This window comes from Myripristis murdjan, chromosome 11 (assembly GCF_902150065.1).
Source record: "Myripristis murdjan chromosome 11, fMyrMur1.1, whole genome shotgun sequence".
NCBI lineage: Eukaryota > Metazoa > Chordata > Actinopteri > Holocentriformes > Holocentridae > Myripristis > Myripristis murdjan.
Window position 1 is genome coordinate 28,827,074 of NC_043990.1, and position 15,932 is coordinate 28,843,005.

General features: G+C 38.9%; 1 protein-coding gene across 3 annotated transcripts in view; it reads right to left on the bottom strand.

Moving 5' to 3' along the window:
- The window catches only part of phf14 (PHD finger protein 14), a 100,771-nt gene extending 88,151 nt beyond the window's left edge, over positions 1 to 12,620 (bottom strand). For all 3 annotated transcript variants that reach the window (XM_030063323.1, XM_030063321.1, XM_030063324.1), the window contains exons 1-4: positions 12,491 to 12,620; positions 7,880 to 7,990; positions 5,669 to 6,393; positions 5,173 to 5,314 (exon numbers count right to left, since the gene is read on the bottom strand). In XM_030063323.1, coding sequence (XP_029919183.1) covers positions 5,173 to 5,314; positions 5,669 to 6,393; positions 7,880 to 7,990; position 12,491 — 979 coding nt within the window. In that variant the 5' untranslated portion in view covers positions 12,492 to 12,620. The remainder of the gene's footprint in view (positions 1 to 5,172; positions 5,315 to 5,668; positions 6,394 to 7,879; positions 7,991 to 12,490) is intronic.
- Positions 12,621 to 15,932: the final 3,312 nt, after the last annotated feature.

Here is a 15,932-nt window from a genome sequence, read left to right on the forward strand (position 1 = left end):
TTCTCTGACATTTTGTTTGTAAGATGACATGCATTACTTTCCCTGTGAAACTCACAAATGACTCCTAGATTGATCTATTTTATACTTAACATATGAATGTCTGCAAGTTATATTAACTACAATTAATAGTATGGTGTGTTCAGCATTAACTTAGGTGAAGAATAAAAAACTAAAATAATTCTTTTATGCATACCGTAATAATAATGGTTTGACCAATATGAAAAATATTACTGTAATATCACTGTTGGCCATATCACTGAGCCCTAGAATACTGTAGACTTAGCTGTTACAACAAAGAGCCTTTTGCCATGAAATGAAGATGTTTTTGAGATGCAGCAGTAGATATTTTTAATCCTCCCACACATGCCTGCAAATCACACGTCAGCTCACATTAATAAAAATTCTGCTTTCTATATAGTTTCAGCCCAAAGCATCTTGGAGTCTTCAAGGGGGATTGGATGTCAATATCCTGCCAGCATTTTAATATAATGTACATGCAGTATATGACATTTTCCCCCAAATTTCCGGGTCACCTTTCCAAGTGAGTGCGTAAGACTTAGGTGAACATTCTTGACACAAGGCATCCTCCCTCCTGTTCCAATCAAGCCTTCTCTCTTAAGGTTGGTGACAGCATGCTGCAGCTGGCACAGAGGTGGCTAGCAGGGCAACAGCTGTCTGTTCGGTTGGAGTCGGCAGCCCTGCCCAACTCTCATGGCCACAAGTAGGAACATGAGCAGATTGAAATGCTTCTATGAGGGCAATACAGGAGAGCTGCTCTCCACGTCATCTTTGATTGAGGGTGTTTTCACCCCAGGCATGTCTGGAGCAGGTTTTTCAAACTCTGCAATGCTTATTCTGATTTATTTGGACGAGTAAGAACAATGCTATTCAAATTCAAAAAGGCACGAAACCACAGAACCATGATGCCTGAAAATGTGGCTCTAGATCCTCTTCCAGCAGTAGCTGAAAGGTCAAAGTACAGTCGTATGTGACAGTTCATGCTTAAGACTAATGGTACCCCTGTCACAGGCTGTTGTGGATTATGGCTTAGTTACTAATCCTTACCTGAAGTGAGAGCGATGCGTCCAGCTAGATCAAACTGGAGAACAGGGGCATTATTCAAGTCCCTGCACTGCACTCCTGCTAACTCTCTGAGTGCTATACATTTCAGATTAAAACAAGGTACCATTTATAAATAAAGTTACATTGTAGAATTTTAACTCTTATTTTGGTTTTCACAGCAGGAGGCTCTTTCTGAGTGCAAAGCAACTCGTCTTGGTCTGTTCATTGTCAAATGATCAAGTGAAAGCTGCACAGCCAGTTCTGTAACAGAAGGTGAATTTGAGATTAAAATTACCTTTTTTTTTTTTTTAAACCTCCTTGACCGAAAGCAATAGGGTAAAGCTACACATAACAAACACCTCGTACATAGCTTTTTTTTTTTTTTGTTAATCGATTAAAGCTGGTTTAAAAGTGCCCTGCATCAAAAATAAACGGTGGTCGTCCGTTGACATTGAGGAGCGTACCCTTGTATTTGGAAAAGGGGGGCAGGATACAAATAAGCTATGCTTCCTCCTGTCCCTCCTCGAGCCTTTTTTTGTTGTCTTTCTTTTTTGTATCTTTTTTTTCTTTTAATCACTTTTTTTGCTGTGTATAGACCCTGTGTCTTGTGATTGTTGTTTTTTTCCGGCTTCACGGTAAATAAAGAAACTGAAACTGAAACTGAAACTGAAACTTAACGCATTTGGGAAAGATGTTAATGTTACCTGTGTAGAGAGTCTCACTGAAGGAAAACTAAATGCAGTGGAAACAGCTCATAGTGATCACAGTTACAGTGATCACCTGTTTATATAAGTTAAAAAGCTTGACAGAATCATTCTTGTACAAATATTGTTTCAATTATTTGCCTACTGTAATCAAGTAGTCCACTTACAGTGTTCATTTTTGTTTTTTTTCCATACATGAAAATATAAAGAGAGAAAAAATTAAACCAATGTAATTATATTTATTTGTTTTTTTTTTGTTTGTTTGTTTTTTTCTTTTTTTGCTCAATTGTTAAGTAGTTGCTTAGTAATTATGCTACCGACTTCACTCTACTTTTAAACAATACACACACAATACTGTTTTAGGATACTGGGTAGTCTCAGTAGTATTAACTATATGATTTATATTTTATGTTCTGCATCATATTTAAATTACATAGTGACTGAATGTGTAATCTGAAAAGCATTTCAAATTGATGCACTGTATTTTCAAACAGTCAATAAATTACAGTAATTAGCAAAACTGTCTGTTGGATGGATGTGATCACTATAAGCGGTTTCCTCTTCGTGTTACTCATGCTGTTATGTTATTCATGTTGAGTTAAGTTAACATTTGCACTATGTTACTTTGTTCTCGCAGTTGTCACTGTCCAATGTGATCAGCTGCTTGAGGACTGGACCGTGCTTTATAATAAATTTATAAGTTTCATGATTTCCTATTTTTTAATATTTTTTATGGCCTTGAACTTAAATTCTTTTTAAAACTCTTTTTCAGGGCTTTTTTAAACACTTAAGTACCTGCAGTCCTGTCCATGCTTTATTAGCCTGCCAAAACCATGCCAGTAATATTAAGACACAAACCAAATGCTTCTGACTTGTTGGCTAATTGTCAGAAGGTTTGGAAATTGGAATCCTTTCTTATCTAATTAAAAGGAAAGTAAAACATTAAAAAAGTCCAAGATTCAATTTAGGCTGTCTGGGTGAATGATAAGTTATGCTGTACATCTCTAGTAAAAAAGACATTGATATAACAAAAAAAAAAAAAAAACAATACTACAATATATCCATCAATTTTGAGCATAAGAACACAAGAACATAAACTTAAAAGAATTACGTTCCATATTTTGTAGCCCCAGAAAAAAAAAATCATCATTCATGTCTTCAGAGAGAGAAAGATAAGAACTGGCCACAAGTGCTGCCACTGCCTGCTCTTCTTTCTCAAGCCTCCACTACGAACCACTTAGTCTCCCTTCTGTGTCTTTTCAGGGAGATTAAACATGTCTCAGAGGAAAAAAATATCAACGAACGAAAGGAACAAGATAAATGTAAGACCTGCTCCTAATATCTTGTGTCTGCCTACAGAGAATTGGTGATTAGGCCTGTGTTTCCACCCCTCAGTGGGCATGCATGTGTGTGTGAGTGTGTGTGTGTGTCTGTCTGTTAGGCTATCTGTCTGAGAGTATCTTATGAGTTTCTCTGAAGTGCTGCTTGCACCAAGTCAAAGGTTCTAGCTGCACCAAGCTTAACCCCTGATTCATTGCAGGAAATCACAGTGATGTGAAGTGTCTTGTTTCTGGATGAAGGGTGGGGTAGGTAGGTACATGTGTCTGTGTGTATATGTACGTGTTTACATGCTAGCTACCACTGTGAATGTGTCAGATATTACAGTGGAAACAACGCAAGCAAACAATAGATTTTTTGGTGACTTAATGAAACTATTACCATTTTGCCTTGGATGAAATTATGATGCTGTTTTCAGGTCACAATCAATTCAAACTATGCAAAATCAACTATACACTGCATCATTGCATGACACATTTCCTTTGAGTGCAAAATTGCATATTCCCCATATCAAAACTCACAAAATCATCTGCTAACATTTTCCATATTAAATGAAAAGCTCTTTTTCATTATGTACTTCATCTCTTCAAGATGCCTTTAAATTAATAAAACAAGGGCAAATAAATAAATAAGTGGACTGACGGAAAATTAGTAGTGTCACATTGATCCATCCCGCATGGTCAGCCGTAACTATCGCTGTCTGGGCGAGAAGGCCAAATCTGAGAGACGATTTAAAACGTCATTGATTTTGTTTCCAACAAGTCAGAGGCACAATGAGCTGATAAAGCGAGAAGAGAAGTTTACTCCCTTCTCAGCCTCTGTGGCCCACTTTCTGATCATGATAATAATGCAATATCACACAGTAAGGAATTCCACAGGCTAAACCTAAGAAGGAAATGCATTTTCTTATGCTACCAGAGCAATATACCAATATATTTGGTATGCTGACATTTGAAAAAACTCAAATGATCATCCTGAGTACTTGAATGTGTAATCTAAAAAAAACATTTCCATCATATCAACATGGACAACAGAGCCTGAAAATTATATTTGACTTTTCAGGCTCTATATGATCATTTATTATTTAAGTGTGTGAATATGATGGTTGGTGCATACACTGCCAAAACTATTCAATGAAGTCGTTCTCCCACAAAGACCTCATGGGAGTTGTAATAAATCTTGTAATTTGTGAACTCTTCTCTTGCTTGAGTTTGCAAACATCAAACATCTTCCATCTACACAAGCTACTTGCACTATATTCAGTGGATAGTTGATATTAAATTCAGTATCGCTGTCAGTAGACTACTGTGATAAAAAATGGAAATTTATTTTTCTGTACCACAGAGTTGATGCAAAGGGCCTCGAGAAAAAATGAATGATACATTGGTGGTCACCAACACAGATCAAGAATCCACTCAATTGTAATAAACTGAGAGAGCTGGATTTTAGATTAGCATCAAGTTCCATAGGTAGGTCTTATGAGGTAAGACATCCCATTCTTTGTAAAGATGCCTGTTTAGCAAGAACACAGCCTTGCTCTCAATTCCCTCAAACATAAGCCGTCAACACCTGATGATAAAAAATTTGAAAAATCCACATTTTCTAAGAAAATTATGGGTTTGCCTGAAGCTGAAAAAAGTGCATAGTCAAGCAGTGGTTGAACCAATACTTTAAGCAGTCAAAACAGTAGCTGAAGTAATTAAAGTAATTAAAGCAGTACTTGAAGTAGAAGAATCAATACCTGAATTAGTCAAAATACTTGAAGTAGTTGACACTAAATCAGCTTGTCTGTATTTCACAAAAGGAGCATTCAGGTTAAAACCTTTCACACTCTGTCTGTTTTGTCACATTTAAAAAGATAAACTGTACCAGTTACAGGGATCAACACTTTATAAAAGTGTTTTTATGGGCTTTTTGCTTGAGCACTACAATATTTCAGTTTGTACTACTTTTCTAGCACAAGTGCTAACTGCTCAAAAAGTTAATATACAGCCCTGCTTTTAATGAAAGATCTTTACTGGCACTGTACACAGACAAACCAATATATCAGCGTAACCCTGCAGCTTACCTTCATGCACAGTCACCCCACAGTTGTCACACTGGATGATCTCATCTGCATCCTCGCTGTTGTCTCCCAAGCAAACGCAGCAGATGAGGATATGCTCCATCCGCTGAGAGCTCCAGGTTTGGGCTCGGTCCAGCAAGGCATCCTGGGGAATCAGGAAGGCACAGCCACAGTAAAGCCACTGACAATCTTCCTCTTCTCTTCTGACCACAGATCCAGTTATTGGCAGTTAGCAAATCCCACACACAATGATGATGGACACTACAGTAAGGCGATTACCACAAAGCCAGAACCATTCTCTGGGGATCTCTCTGATATCATCTAAACTTTTCATTGGATTATACGGCTACTTTGTGACTCATATTATTGTGTTTGGTATTATGCAGTGCTAAACAAAGTGGTTAAAGTGCAGGCCAAAGACCAAGTTCCTTTGCAGTGGTTTAAAAAACAAGGAATAGGAGGAAAAAGAAGCTCAGTAAATCATTAGTGTTGCACTAACCTCATTGCCCTTTCCCTGGGACATGCTGTCATTAGTCAGCTCCTCATCAAAAGTACTGCTACTCTTAGGCTTCTTCTTGGACTTCTTCACTTCTTTTTCACTGTCGCTGCTGCTGTTGTTGTTGTCGTCACCATCTTCCTTGTCATCATCATCGTCGTCATCATCGTCGTTATCATCATCATCATCGTCATCACTGGCACTGCCCCCTTCCTCCTCCTCAGTCCCTCCTTTCTGAGCAGCCGTCTTTCCTTTCTTCTTTCCAGCCGTGGGTCTCCAGTCATTGTCGTCCTCGCTGTCATAGTCGTCCATCTCGTTTAGCTCCTCCATGGTGGTGAAGTCCAGAAGAGGACGGTTCCTGCGGAAATTCCATTTCTTGGGTTCAGCCTGAGCCTCCTCTGTGTTCACACTGCCCGACCCGGACGCTGAGGTAGATCCGTTCCCACTGCTGCCAGCCACAGTGGCCTCAGTGTCTGAAGTCTTCTTGCTCTTGCGTCGGCTCTTGGGTGGGGTCGCAGCGGGGGGGTCTTTGGTAGAGCTGTCTGAAGAAGGCTGTTGTTTGGTCTTTTCTTCATCTTCAGTTAAGGTGTCATCAGCAGCCAGTTCTTTGGCCTCTTCTTCATCTATGCCATCTTCTGCAGAGCCAATGTTATCAGAGTCACTGTCTGAACCTGCAGCACTCCCTTTAGAACCCTCCTCATCACTCCCATTGCCTGTTCCATCTGACCCTATTATAAGACAAAAAATTGATGACACAGTCAAAAAGGAACATAGAGAAGTCTGAAAGACAAAGCAAAAAAAATTGCAACAAAGTTCCAAGTTTATATTGTCAGGATGAGTTACTAAGTCATTTGTATGAGGTAAATTTTGTCACACTGCCACTCAGGGCTTCCAGCAGTAAGTTGTTCAAATGACTTAGCACTACCCTATTAAACTGTTAAAATCCAATGGATAAACGGCACACCCGTTAGGGTTTGGAGATGCCAGAGGTGCACAAACTAAAAACTCACTAGCTCCCACAAAGTTTGACCAAGAGGTCTAAAAATTTACTATGATGTAGCTGAAAAATATAAAATGTATGTGGTCATTCTCAGTTAGTTCTAACTCTGAGCAAGACCTAATTATTGCTATTTAAATAGGGCTTACTGAAGGTGAAAACCAAAAAAAAAAAAAAAATGCTTCCTTCGTGTTTGAGCTGTAGTGTACGCTCTGTTTTAGTCCCATACTAAAGGAGCACATTTTCAGAAACTAGAGGTTGTTGCTTTTCAAATAAAACCTCATAAATGCATTTTGGCCAGTTCTTATTATAACAGTTCTTCTGTTATAAGCTTTTTCATTGAAATATACAAAAACAGACAACAGTTACAAAAGTGGGTTTAAAGAGTTAAACAGGGGCATAAAACAGCCCAAATCCATACTGAATACTTTGGTTTGACCAAAATCAAAGAATGGCATAACCCAAAGGGTCCTTTATGTATCGGTCTTATTTAGCTATTCCAACTCTAACATTATCCAAATTAACATACAAAGGATGTGTGAGGCTTGCTTATAAAAGCAAAAGAAAATAATACATTGCCTAACTTGAAAATGGGGTCTTATACCAGCACAAAATCAGGCAAAAGAAAAAAGTATTTAATCAACCCCTTATTGACTTCTCAACACTGTATAAACATTAACATTAAATGTACATCTCCTCTTACAGTAGTGGTAGATTTGTAATGAAGTAGTAGACAGCACAATTAAAACAGCTATTGAGAACACCCACTGTGCAAAGGAGATTAAATTACATGCAGAGAGAAAGCATGAGAGTGATACAAAGGGCGCTCAAAGTTTAAAATCTAAATCTAATAATGCTGGCACAGTGTTGGCAGACTGCTGTATCAGTCTTTAAAGTTATTTTGATGATGAGATGTCATGTTTTGGACTCAATATAACCTGTCTTTGCCTAACATTGCAACATTCCAGCCGACAGCACTTGTTAGTTTCATGGTGCAAAATAACATGTTATAGTAGGAGATTGGATGCCTGGAGTGCTTTCAGTTTGGAAATGATAAGTCTAATAAAATGCTGTTTCTGTAGCACACACACAAGAACATTACAACAGCACTCATGAGTCTTTTTAAACTGCCCTAAATTGCAGGGAAAGTAAGGATAAGGATCTATAAATGTATGTAAAGGTTAAAGGATGCTAGAAATTACAGAGACTGTAGTTACCTGAGGCATCGCCAACTTCAAAGTCACTGTCATCTGAGCTGTCATAATCCAAGGCATCCAGCAGTGAGGCAGCAAGTGGCTTCACCTGCCGGCGCTTCAAACCACGGTCCACTAAAAAAGGAGAAGAACTTCAGTGGAATGGAATTAATGTGGAAACGCAATTATTATTATTACCACCCAGAAAAAAAAAAAAAAACACCTGGGAAAAAAATCTGCATCTTCAAATGTCTGACCTATTTGAGGTGCCTTGATTATCTTCAGGTCCTAAATACAGTTTGAGTCTCAACACAAAAATGGCCATCTTTTATAAAAAAAAAAAATCCAAATTCCCCAATACTTTGTCTATAAAACTGTTTTCTATCAGTGAACCAAGTCTGACTATATTATGGCAATTTACAATTGATTTTTACTAGGTGTGGTAACTGTGCTGCACTCTTATTGGTTAGTCTGAGCACCAGGCTAACAGTCATGCTCTAACTGATCCTGCAATATGGCAAACAGGAGCTTCTGAAAATTCCATTCAGCCAGTAAATAGTACTACAAAATCCATTTCACATCAGCTATCAGTTGGCAAATACCAGACAAGTACATCATTTCTGATGTACTGAAACAAACCTGGCTTTTTAAGATGTATGGCAGACAAGTCACACATTTTCATTTCAGTTGGTGGCTTCAATCAGAAACCTGCACTCCTGGCACTATAGAAGTGCAGCTGACCAACCATTAGAATACTGTTTTGAACAAGTTTATGGTATACACAGTTCTAGATCCTCAAGTTCATCAGCTAAAAGACTGAAACCCAGCAGCAAGTGTTGCGTTACATATATAAGATTCAGCTGCTAGCCAGCTGCTGTTGTCACTGGAGTTTTTCAGAGCAATGTATCAATATTATATCAATACTGTGATACAGATCGCTTAATGTCTGGGATTTTGGATATTGTAATACTGTAAAATGGCATAAGTATTGTCTTCTCCTGGTTTTAAAGCCGTGCTTCCTCTGTTATTTTATGCATGGTGCTTTGGGGTGCTAGACTAATTCAAGTTTTGTCCAATATCAGAAGCTTTTTGGGTTTATGTTTCAAGTTGAGGTTTGAAATGTTGTTTTCATGAAAATGTAATCATTACTTACTATTACATTTGGACTAGTTCAGATAATAGTAAGACTAAATTACAATGGTCATTTTAAAGTCCCCCTTGAACCATTTTCAGTTCTCTGATCACCATATTACATATTTATTGATAATAACTTATGTATTCTTTTTTCCATGAAAAAACATCCCTTACTACCGTAAAACTGCTTAAATGTAACTCTAAAGCGTTACATCCATTTCTGATTAAAAATGTGCAGATCTCTGAATACATCTCATCTGCTGGCACACGAGCTCATAACCAGAGTTCTGTTCACAAGACACAGAAGTGTTGTACATGACAGTCACAGGAATTGTACCATATTTGAAAATGTAACCATGAAAACAAAATGTTTTCTCAGCAAATCTCCTAGGTACAGTAATATTGTTCATGTGAAACAGAAATTTCCAGTTGGTCTTGTTGATTTTTTTGAAAATAAAACACTCAAGAGACAGGTGGGGCTGGTGCTAATGACAGACATGACTGGCTGTGGGATTTGTGACATAGCAAATCCAGCAGGCCCAGGGTACGTCTGAATCTTAGATTTTAGGGGTGTGATCACTCACACACACACACACACACACACACACACACACACACACACACACACACACATACACTTCCACCTTCAACAGAGGATTATGAAAACAACTCTCTAGTGACAAACTTTGCGCAGATACAAGTCTGTACAGTCAAGGTCAGATATTTTAGGAGACAGAAACATAAGAAAAACAGATTTTTTGAGTGAAGGGGGACTTTAATTTCACATTTTCTCTTGCCGTGCTGGTAATTTCCTTGCGTGGTGGCGCACCACTGCTAATTGAATGCAGAGGAAATACTGTTTTAATTCAAGTCTGCATTAAAGAAAAGTCAATTTCTGAAATTACTAGACTGTTCTAGCTGTTCCATTATCACATACACGTTACTGATGAATTAGTAATAAAAATCTTGTGTATGTAAATACCTTATAAAAACATCAACAGTCATCCCTACAATATTGTGTTATCTGAGTGTGTTCATTTTGTCCAGCCCTAGTACGTCCAAGTCCTAACCTGAACAGCACAACAGTTAAGGAGCCTGAAATGATGCAATCCAACCATGGAAAACCATGGAAAACTGCCCAACATGGAAAAGAGTCTATGGGTAACCCAACATATTGGTTCACGGCATTGTTAGCTCCCGATTCTTTTGTTGAAAGCCCAAGAACAGACCGGAGTCAGTCTTCAATTTTCTGATGCAATATTTATTATGGTCACATATAAAGCAAAGCAGCGCTGGTCTCAGTGTGACAGAGCTCCCGCAGGATCTCAGTCAGAAAGCGCCCCGATATCAGGAAATGATACACATTTATGTTCTTGGGCTTGGGCCTGCACCGTACAAAGGTTGGACTTAAACGCAACCGAGAATAATTGGCCAGTTACCCGGACATGGACAGGCCAACCACTGTCCATGCCTTGTTTCTGGAATGTGCTATGCTATGTGTGTGATTGTTGACTGGGCGTGTATCTAATGCAACAGACCTAACTAACAAGACAGAGAAAGTACATCTGGCTCCTGCTGTGTCTATCCTCTGCTTAGCAGCCAAGCTGTCCTGAACTATGTAATACATTGGATAATGCAAGAAACATTGAACTACACGGCCAATTGTAACAGCATCACAGTGGCCACATGATAAAGAAGGAGCAGCAGATGAGCAGACAGGGAAGAAGAAAGGACAGGATCATATGGAGCAGTTTAAAAAAGTGGTGGCCCACACATTTTTTAAAACAATTTCTCAGGCACAGAATAAATTAAAACCAAAACAATCAAACCAAAAATTATTCCCACATCAGTCAGCGCTACTTTGAGGAAAATACAGTTTCAACTACAGTTCAATATTCACAGAAATAGCTGAGTAGATAAGGAAACACGGCTGACTGGATCTGAAGTGTGATCTAGTCCTATTTTGGGGGTTTTGATCAAACGTGACATTTTGGTTTTTAGGGGGCACAGCACTGACTAGTGCTACTGAGATACTGTTAGCTTCAAGCTTTAATCCTATTTATTAGTGCTCTTAAATCTATGACACCAGATTTGTGCCAAAAAGAGCAAACAAAACTTCTTCAGTATCAAGCAAAAACACAAATTTGAGAGAGAGAAAAAAAAAAACTGAGGCAAAAAAAAAAAAAGTCATCTTGTCCTTTTCAGGGGCACGTCCTATTGGCTACTGACATACATCGCCATGTCACCACAAAGTAACCTTAACGTCTATAAAATGCAGCACATTTCATTAGGCCTAGATTATCCTAAAACGCTAATTCTATCACAGATGGCACTTTGATCAAAATGAGCTGTGACCTCGCAGCTTGTGTGACATTTAGGACTGTCAAAAATATTCAGTATTTAGCCAAGGCAGTAACCAAAGATGTATTAGAGAATAAAAACTGTTTACCTCGTTATCTTTTCATTTCCATTGTTTCTGAGTTAATAACCTTTATAGTAGGGGCAGGGGAAAAATGATACATACTTACAAATCACAAAGCATATCTAATCAGCACCCAAATACTGTGATAGTATCGAATCGTGAAATAAGCACATTGTCCCAGCCCTACTTTATTGACCAAAATTGTTGAGCTACATTAAGGTGCATCAAAATGATGCATCATATAATACATATAATGCACTGCTGCAATTTTTATCTTCTGGAAACAGAGTTGATTTTGTTGATGCCAGTGGTTAATCTGCATCACCAATAGCTGCAACAAAGTCCCCCGTTTTATTACTAAACAATATGTTCATGAGTTTGGGTTTTAATGAATAGCAGGTAACTAACTCTGAGAGTAAGACTGTACCTGATCTTCACATCAGTCTACAGCTCAACAACCCAACAACCCATAGTGCGTGTTTGTGATTAATGAGCAGCTAGCAAACAAAGAGCAGCATGTGTGTCTTGGCAGCTAAAACAAAGACTGCACACTGTCGCGACCATGGCTTGCTCTATCGGCCAAAAGCCAACTGCACACTCTCACCTCAACAACCTTCAACATAGAAAGTCACAATTAATTCTGTAGAATTATCGTAGCGACAACTGGGTTTGTGTTTCGCTATCAGCTGCAGCTGTGTCACAAACCAGACACACGTAGCTAATGTTAGCTTAGCATTGACAGTATTGCACGTCACATGGACTTTATTTACACGGCTATCACGTTAAACACATTGCACGTTGTTACAGTGCCCTTCACATTGCTAAAGATAAAAGATTACAGAAAAATACACAGACCAGGCTGAGAATAATGCCAAACAGCGAAATAAGCCACATAGCTAGCACTGTTAGCAACATGGGCTGCTAACCGTAGCTAGCTGGGCTAGCGCTAGCGGCTAACTGCTAACCAGCATTAGCTCGAGTCTGCTAATAAGGCTGTTGCGTCGCTGTGAGGACAGTTTCTAAGGATTCAAACCGAGCACCTTCTCAACGAAAATGATAACGTGAAAAGCAACACTCACTTTATCTGTTTTGTGTCGTTTATACTACAGGGAACAAGACAGCTCTCCCCTTAGCAGCATGTTAAGTGGACAACGGAAAACACACAACAGTGACGTAGCGTGCAGACGACTGGATGTTGTTACCATGGTGATGACTGGACATATTTGGTGCAACGCAGATGATGAAGTTATCTTTACGTTATCTGTTGTTAAACGAGGAAGAAATTATTGTGTTCTATTCTTTTCTATTCTTTTCTGAGATAGATAGATAAACAGAGACAGATAGACAGACAGACAGACAGACAGACAGACAGACAGGTTGATAGATAAAGCATACAAATTGAATGGGAATAGCAGGATAGCTGGAGGAGTTTAAATAAATATCAATCAAAGCAGAGTGTAACCATGCTGACCTGCTTCCAAACAGCACCATATGAGCTGAATGGAGATGGTGAGAACTGCACTACTGAATGGAAAAACTAGTCAGGGGAAAAAAAGAAAGGAAAAAAAAGGGCAAAGGATGTTAGATGAACGTGCCTCACTCAGGAAACAACAACTTTAGGAATTATTAAGTATTATCTCCGACACCAAAAAATCAGATCCTTGTAAGTAGGAGCTGAGACTTAATTATTCACAGGTCTTATCAGTGTATTAAAACCTAACCTTTGTCAAAAAAAAAAAAAAAAAAAAAAAACATAACAAGAATTGGGAAGTTTTGGTTTGGCTGCAAATGTATTAGGTGAAAAAAAATAAGATAAGCATTTTAGGCAATCAAAAACAGATTTGAGCAGTATACCTGTGAAAACCTCTATCAATTCTCTATCAACATATGAATTATATGGGAGTGAGGTCTGGGCACCCATATTTGACACCCCATCTCAAATTAACAAAAAAAAAAAAGCAAAAACAACAACAAAAAAAAACAAACAAACAAATGTAATATGTATTTGAAGTCCATCAAAACTGACCAGCAAGGACTCAGCACACTGTCTGAAACAGGAGTACAGCAGGAAACAATTTCTGTCCCTCAAGGTGCAGTCGACACAAATGCACCTCCTAGGGCTAATTATTGGACCGCAAGGTAATTACGTGAACATTTTCAGAACCAAAAAGGTAGATACACACTCAGTGGCCACTTGATTAGACACCTGTAATCAAATCCAATTCAATCCAACTGTTCTGCCATAAAGTTTCCTTTAAATTTTCCTTTCCTGCTGCCTGTAATGTTCAGCTTTTCTTGCTGTCACAGTAATAGAGGTGTTCATTCACTTCTATGTTTGGCACTGAGCTCATAGTTAGTGCTGCTGCTGGACTGGACTGCATTTTACTGAGAGCTATTTCCACTATTCTGTCCCCCCATTTACATTAACACGGAGGACAAAAAAGTAGAAACACCCCTCAATATAATGTAGTTCAGTCCAAGACCTCTGCAAACTACAACCTCAATAATAAACAGAGAAAATATTTTGACACATATTCCACAATGTCAACAAAAACTGAACATTACCAACTTTCTTAAAAGCTAAAATTTTTGGCAGAGCTGTTGCACTGAACAGCATTAGATTGATAAAGTGGCCACTGAGTGTATGTTCCCAAGCAGTAAAAGGCTGTGTTAAGTGTTAAGGTACATTATCGGGAGACAGCATTTGTTGGGCCAAATACAATGAATTAATAAATAAGTAAATGAATGAATCAATAAATATATAAACAAATACCTAAATAAAAGAATATCAAAGGCATCAGGTTGATTTCAGGTAGATTTGAACTCATAGGTTGTGGTTGAGTGGCCTTGACATGAAATCAGTTTTGTAGATTTGAGGATTCCTGCTGTCAAGGGGACAAAAGCTGCACCTTAGAGGGTCCTGCCCCAGTGACAAGCTGCTGGACCCCTAAAGGTGCAATTATGGGCAATTATATGCATTTTTCATTTTTCAAAAACAATACTATACCAGAGGGCTTGCGTATATATTGCAGGTTTGAAGCCTGGATTTTTCCGCTCTCTCAGGAGCTGAAAATGTGCAATTCTCGTTGCTAAATTTGTAACCGCCTGCCAGATGACTAAAGAAATACATTCAACTAAAAAAAGACACAGCACTGTATTATGTCATGTGCCCTGTCTTTTAGTACACCACCGTGTTAGTACAACATGAATGACATGCTTTCATTTTGTATCTTTTAAATACAATACATATGCATTAATGATTCAGATGCATGTACAGTACAGGCCAAAAGTTTGGACACACCTTCTCATTCAATGCGTTTTCTTTATTTTCATGACTATTTACATTGTAGATTCTCACTGAAGGCATCAAAACTATGAATGAACACGTGGAGTTATGTAATAACTGAAAACATGTTTTATATTCTAGTTTCTTCAAAATAGCCACCCTTTGCTCTGATTACTGCTTTGCACACTCTTGGCATTCTCTCGATGAGCTTCAAGAGGTAGTCACCTGAAATGGTTTTCACTTCACAGGTGTGCCTTATCAGGGTTAATTAGTGGAATTTCTTGCTTTATCAATGGGGTTGGGACCATCAGTTGTGTTGTGCAGAAGTCAGGTTACTACACAGCCGACAGCCCTATTGGACAACTGTTAAAATTCATATTATGGCAAGAACCAATCAGCTAACTAAAGAAAAACGAGTGGCCATCATTACTTTAAGAAATGAAGGTCAGTCAGTCCGGAAAATTGCAAAAACTTTAAATGTGTCCCCAAGTGGAGTCGCAAAAACCATCAAGCGCTACAACGAAACTGGCACACATGAGGACCGACCCAGGAAAGGAAGATCAAGAGTCACCTCTGCTTCTGAGGACAAGTTCATCCGAGTCACCAGCCTCAGAAATCGCAAGTTAACAGCAGCTCAGATCAGAGACCAGATAAATGCCACACAGAGTTCTAGCAGCAGACCCATCTCTAGAACAACTGTTAAGAGGAGACTGCACCAATCAGGCCTTCATGGTCAAATAGCTGCTAGGAAACCACTGCTAAGGAGAGGCAACAAACAGAAGAGATTTGTTTGGGCCAAGAAACACAAGGAATGGACATTAGACCAGTGGAAATCTGTGCTTTGGTCTGATGAGTCCAAATTTGAGATCTTTGGTTCCAACCGCCGTGACTTTGTGAGACGCAGAAAAGGTGAACGGATGGATTCCACATGCCTGGTTCCCACTGTGAACCATGGAGGAGGAGGTGTGATGGTGTGGGGGTGTTTTGCTGGTGACACTGTTGGGGATTTATTCAAAATTGAAGGCACACTGAACCAGCATGGCTACCACAGCATCCTGCAGCGACATGCCATCCCATCCGGTTTGCGTTTAGTTGGACCATCATTTATTTTTCAACAGGACAATGAGCCCAAACACACCTCCAGGCTGTGTAAGGGCTATTTGACCAAGAAGGAGAGTGATGGAGTGCTGCGGCAGATGACCTGGCCTCCACAGTCACCGGACCTGAACCCAATC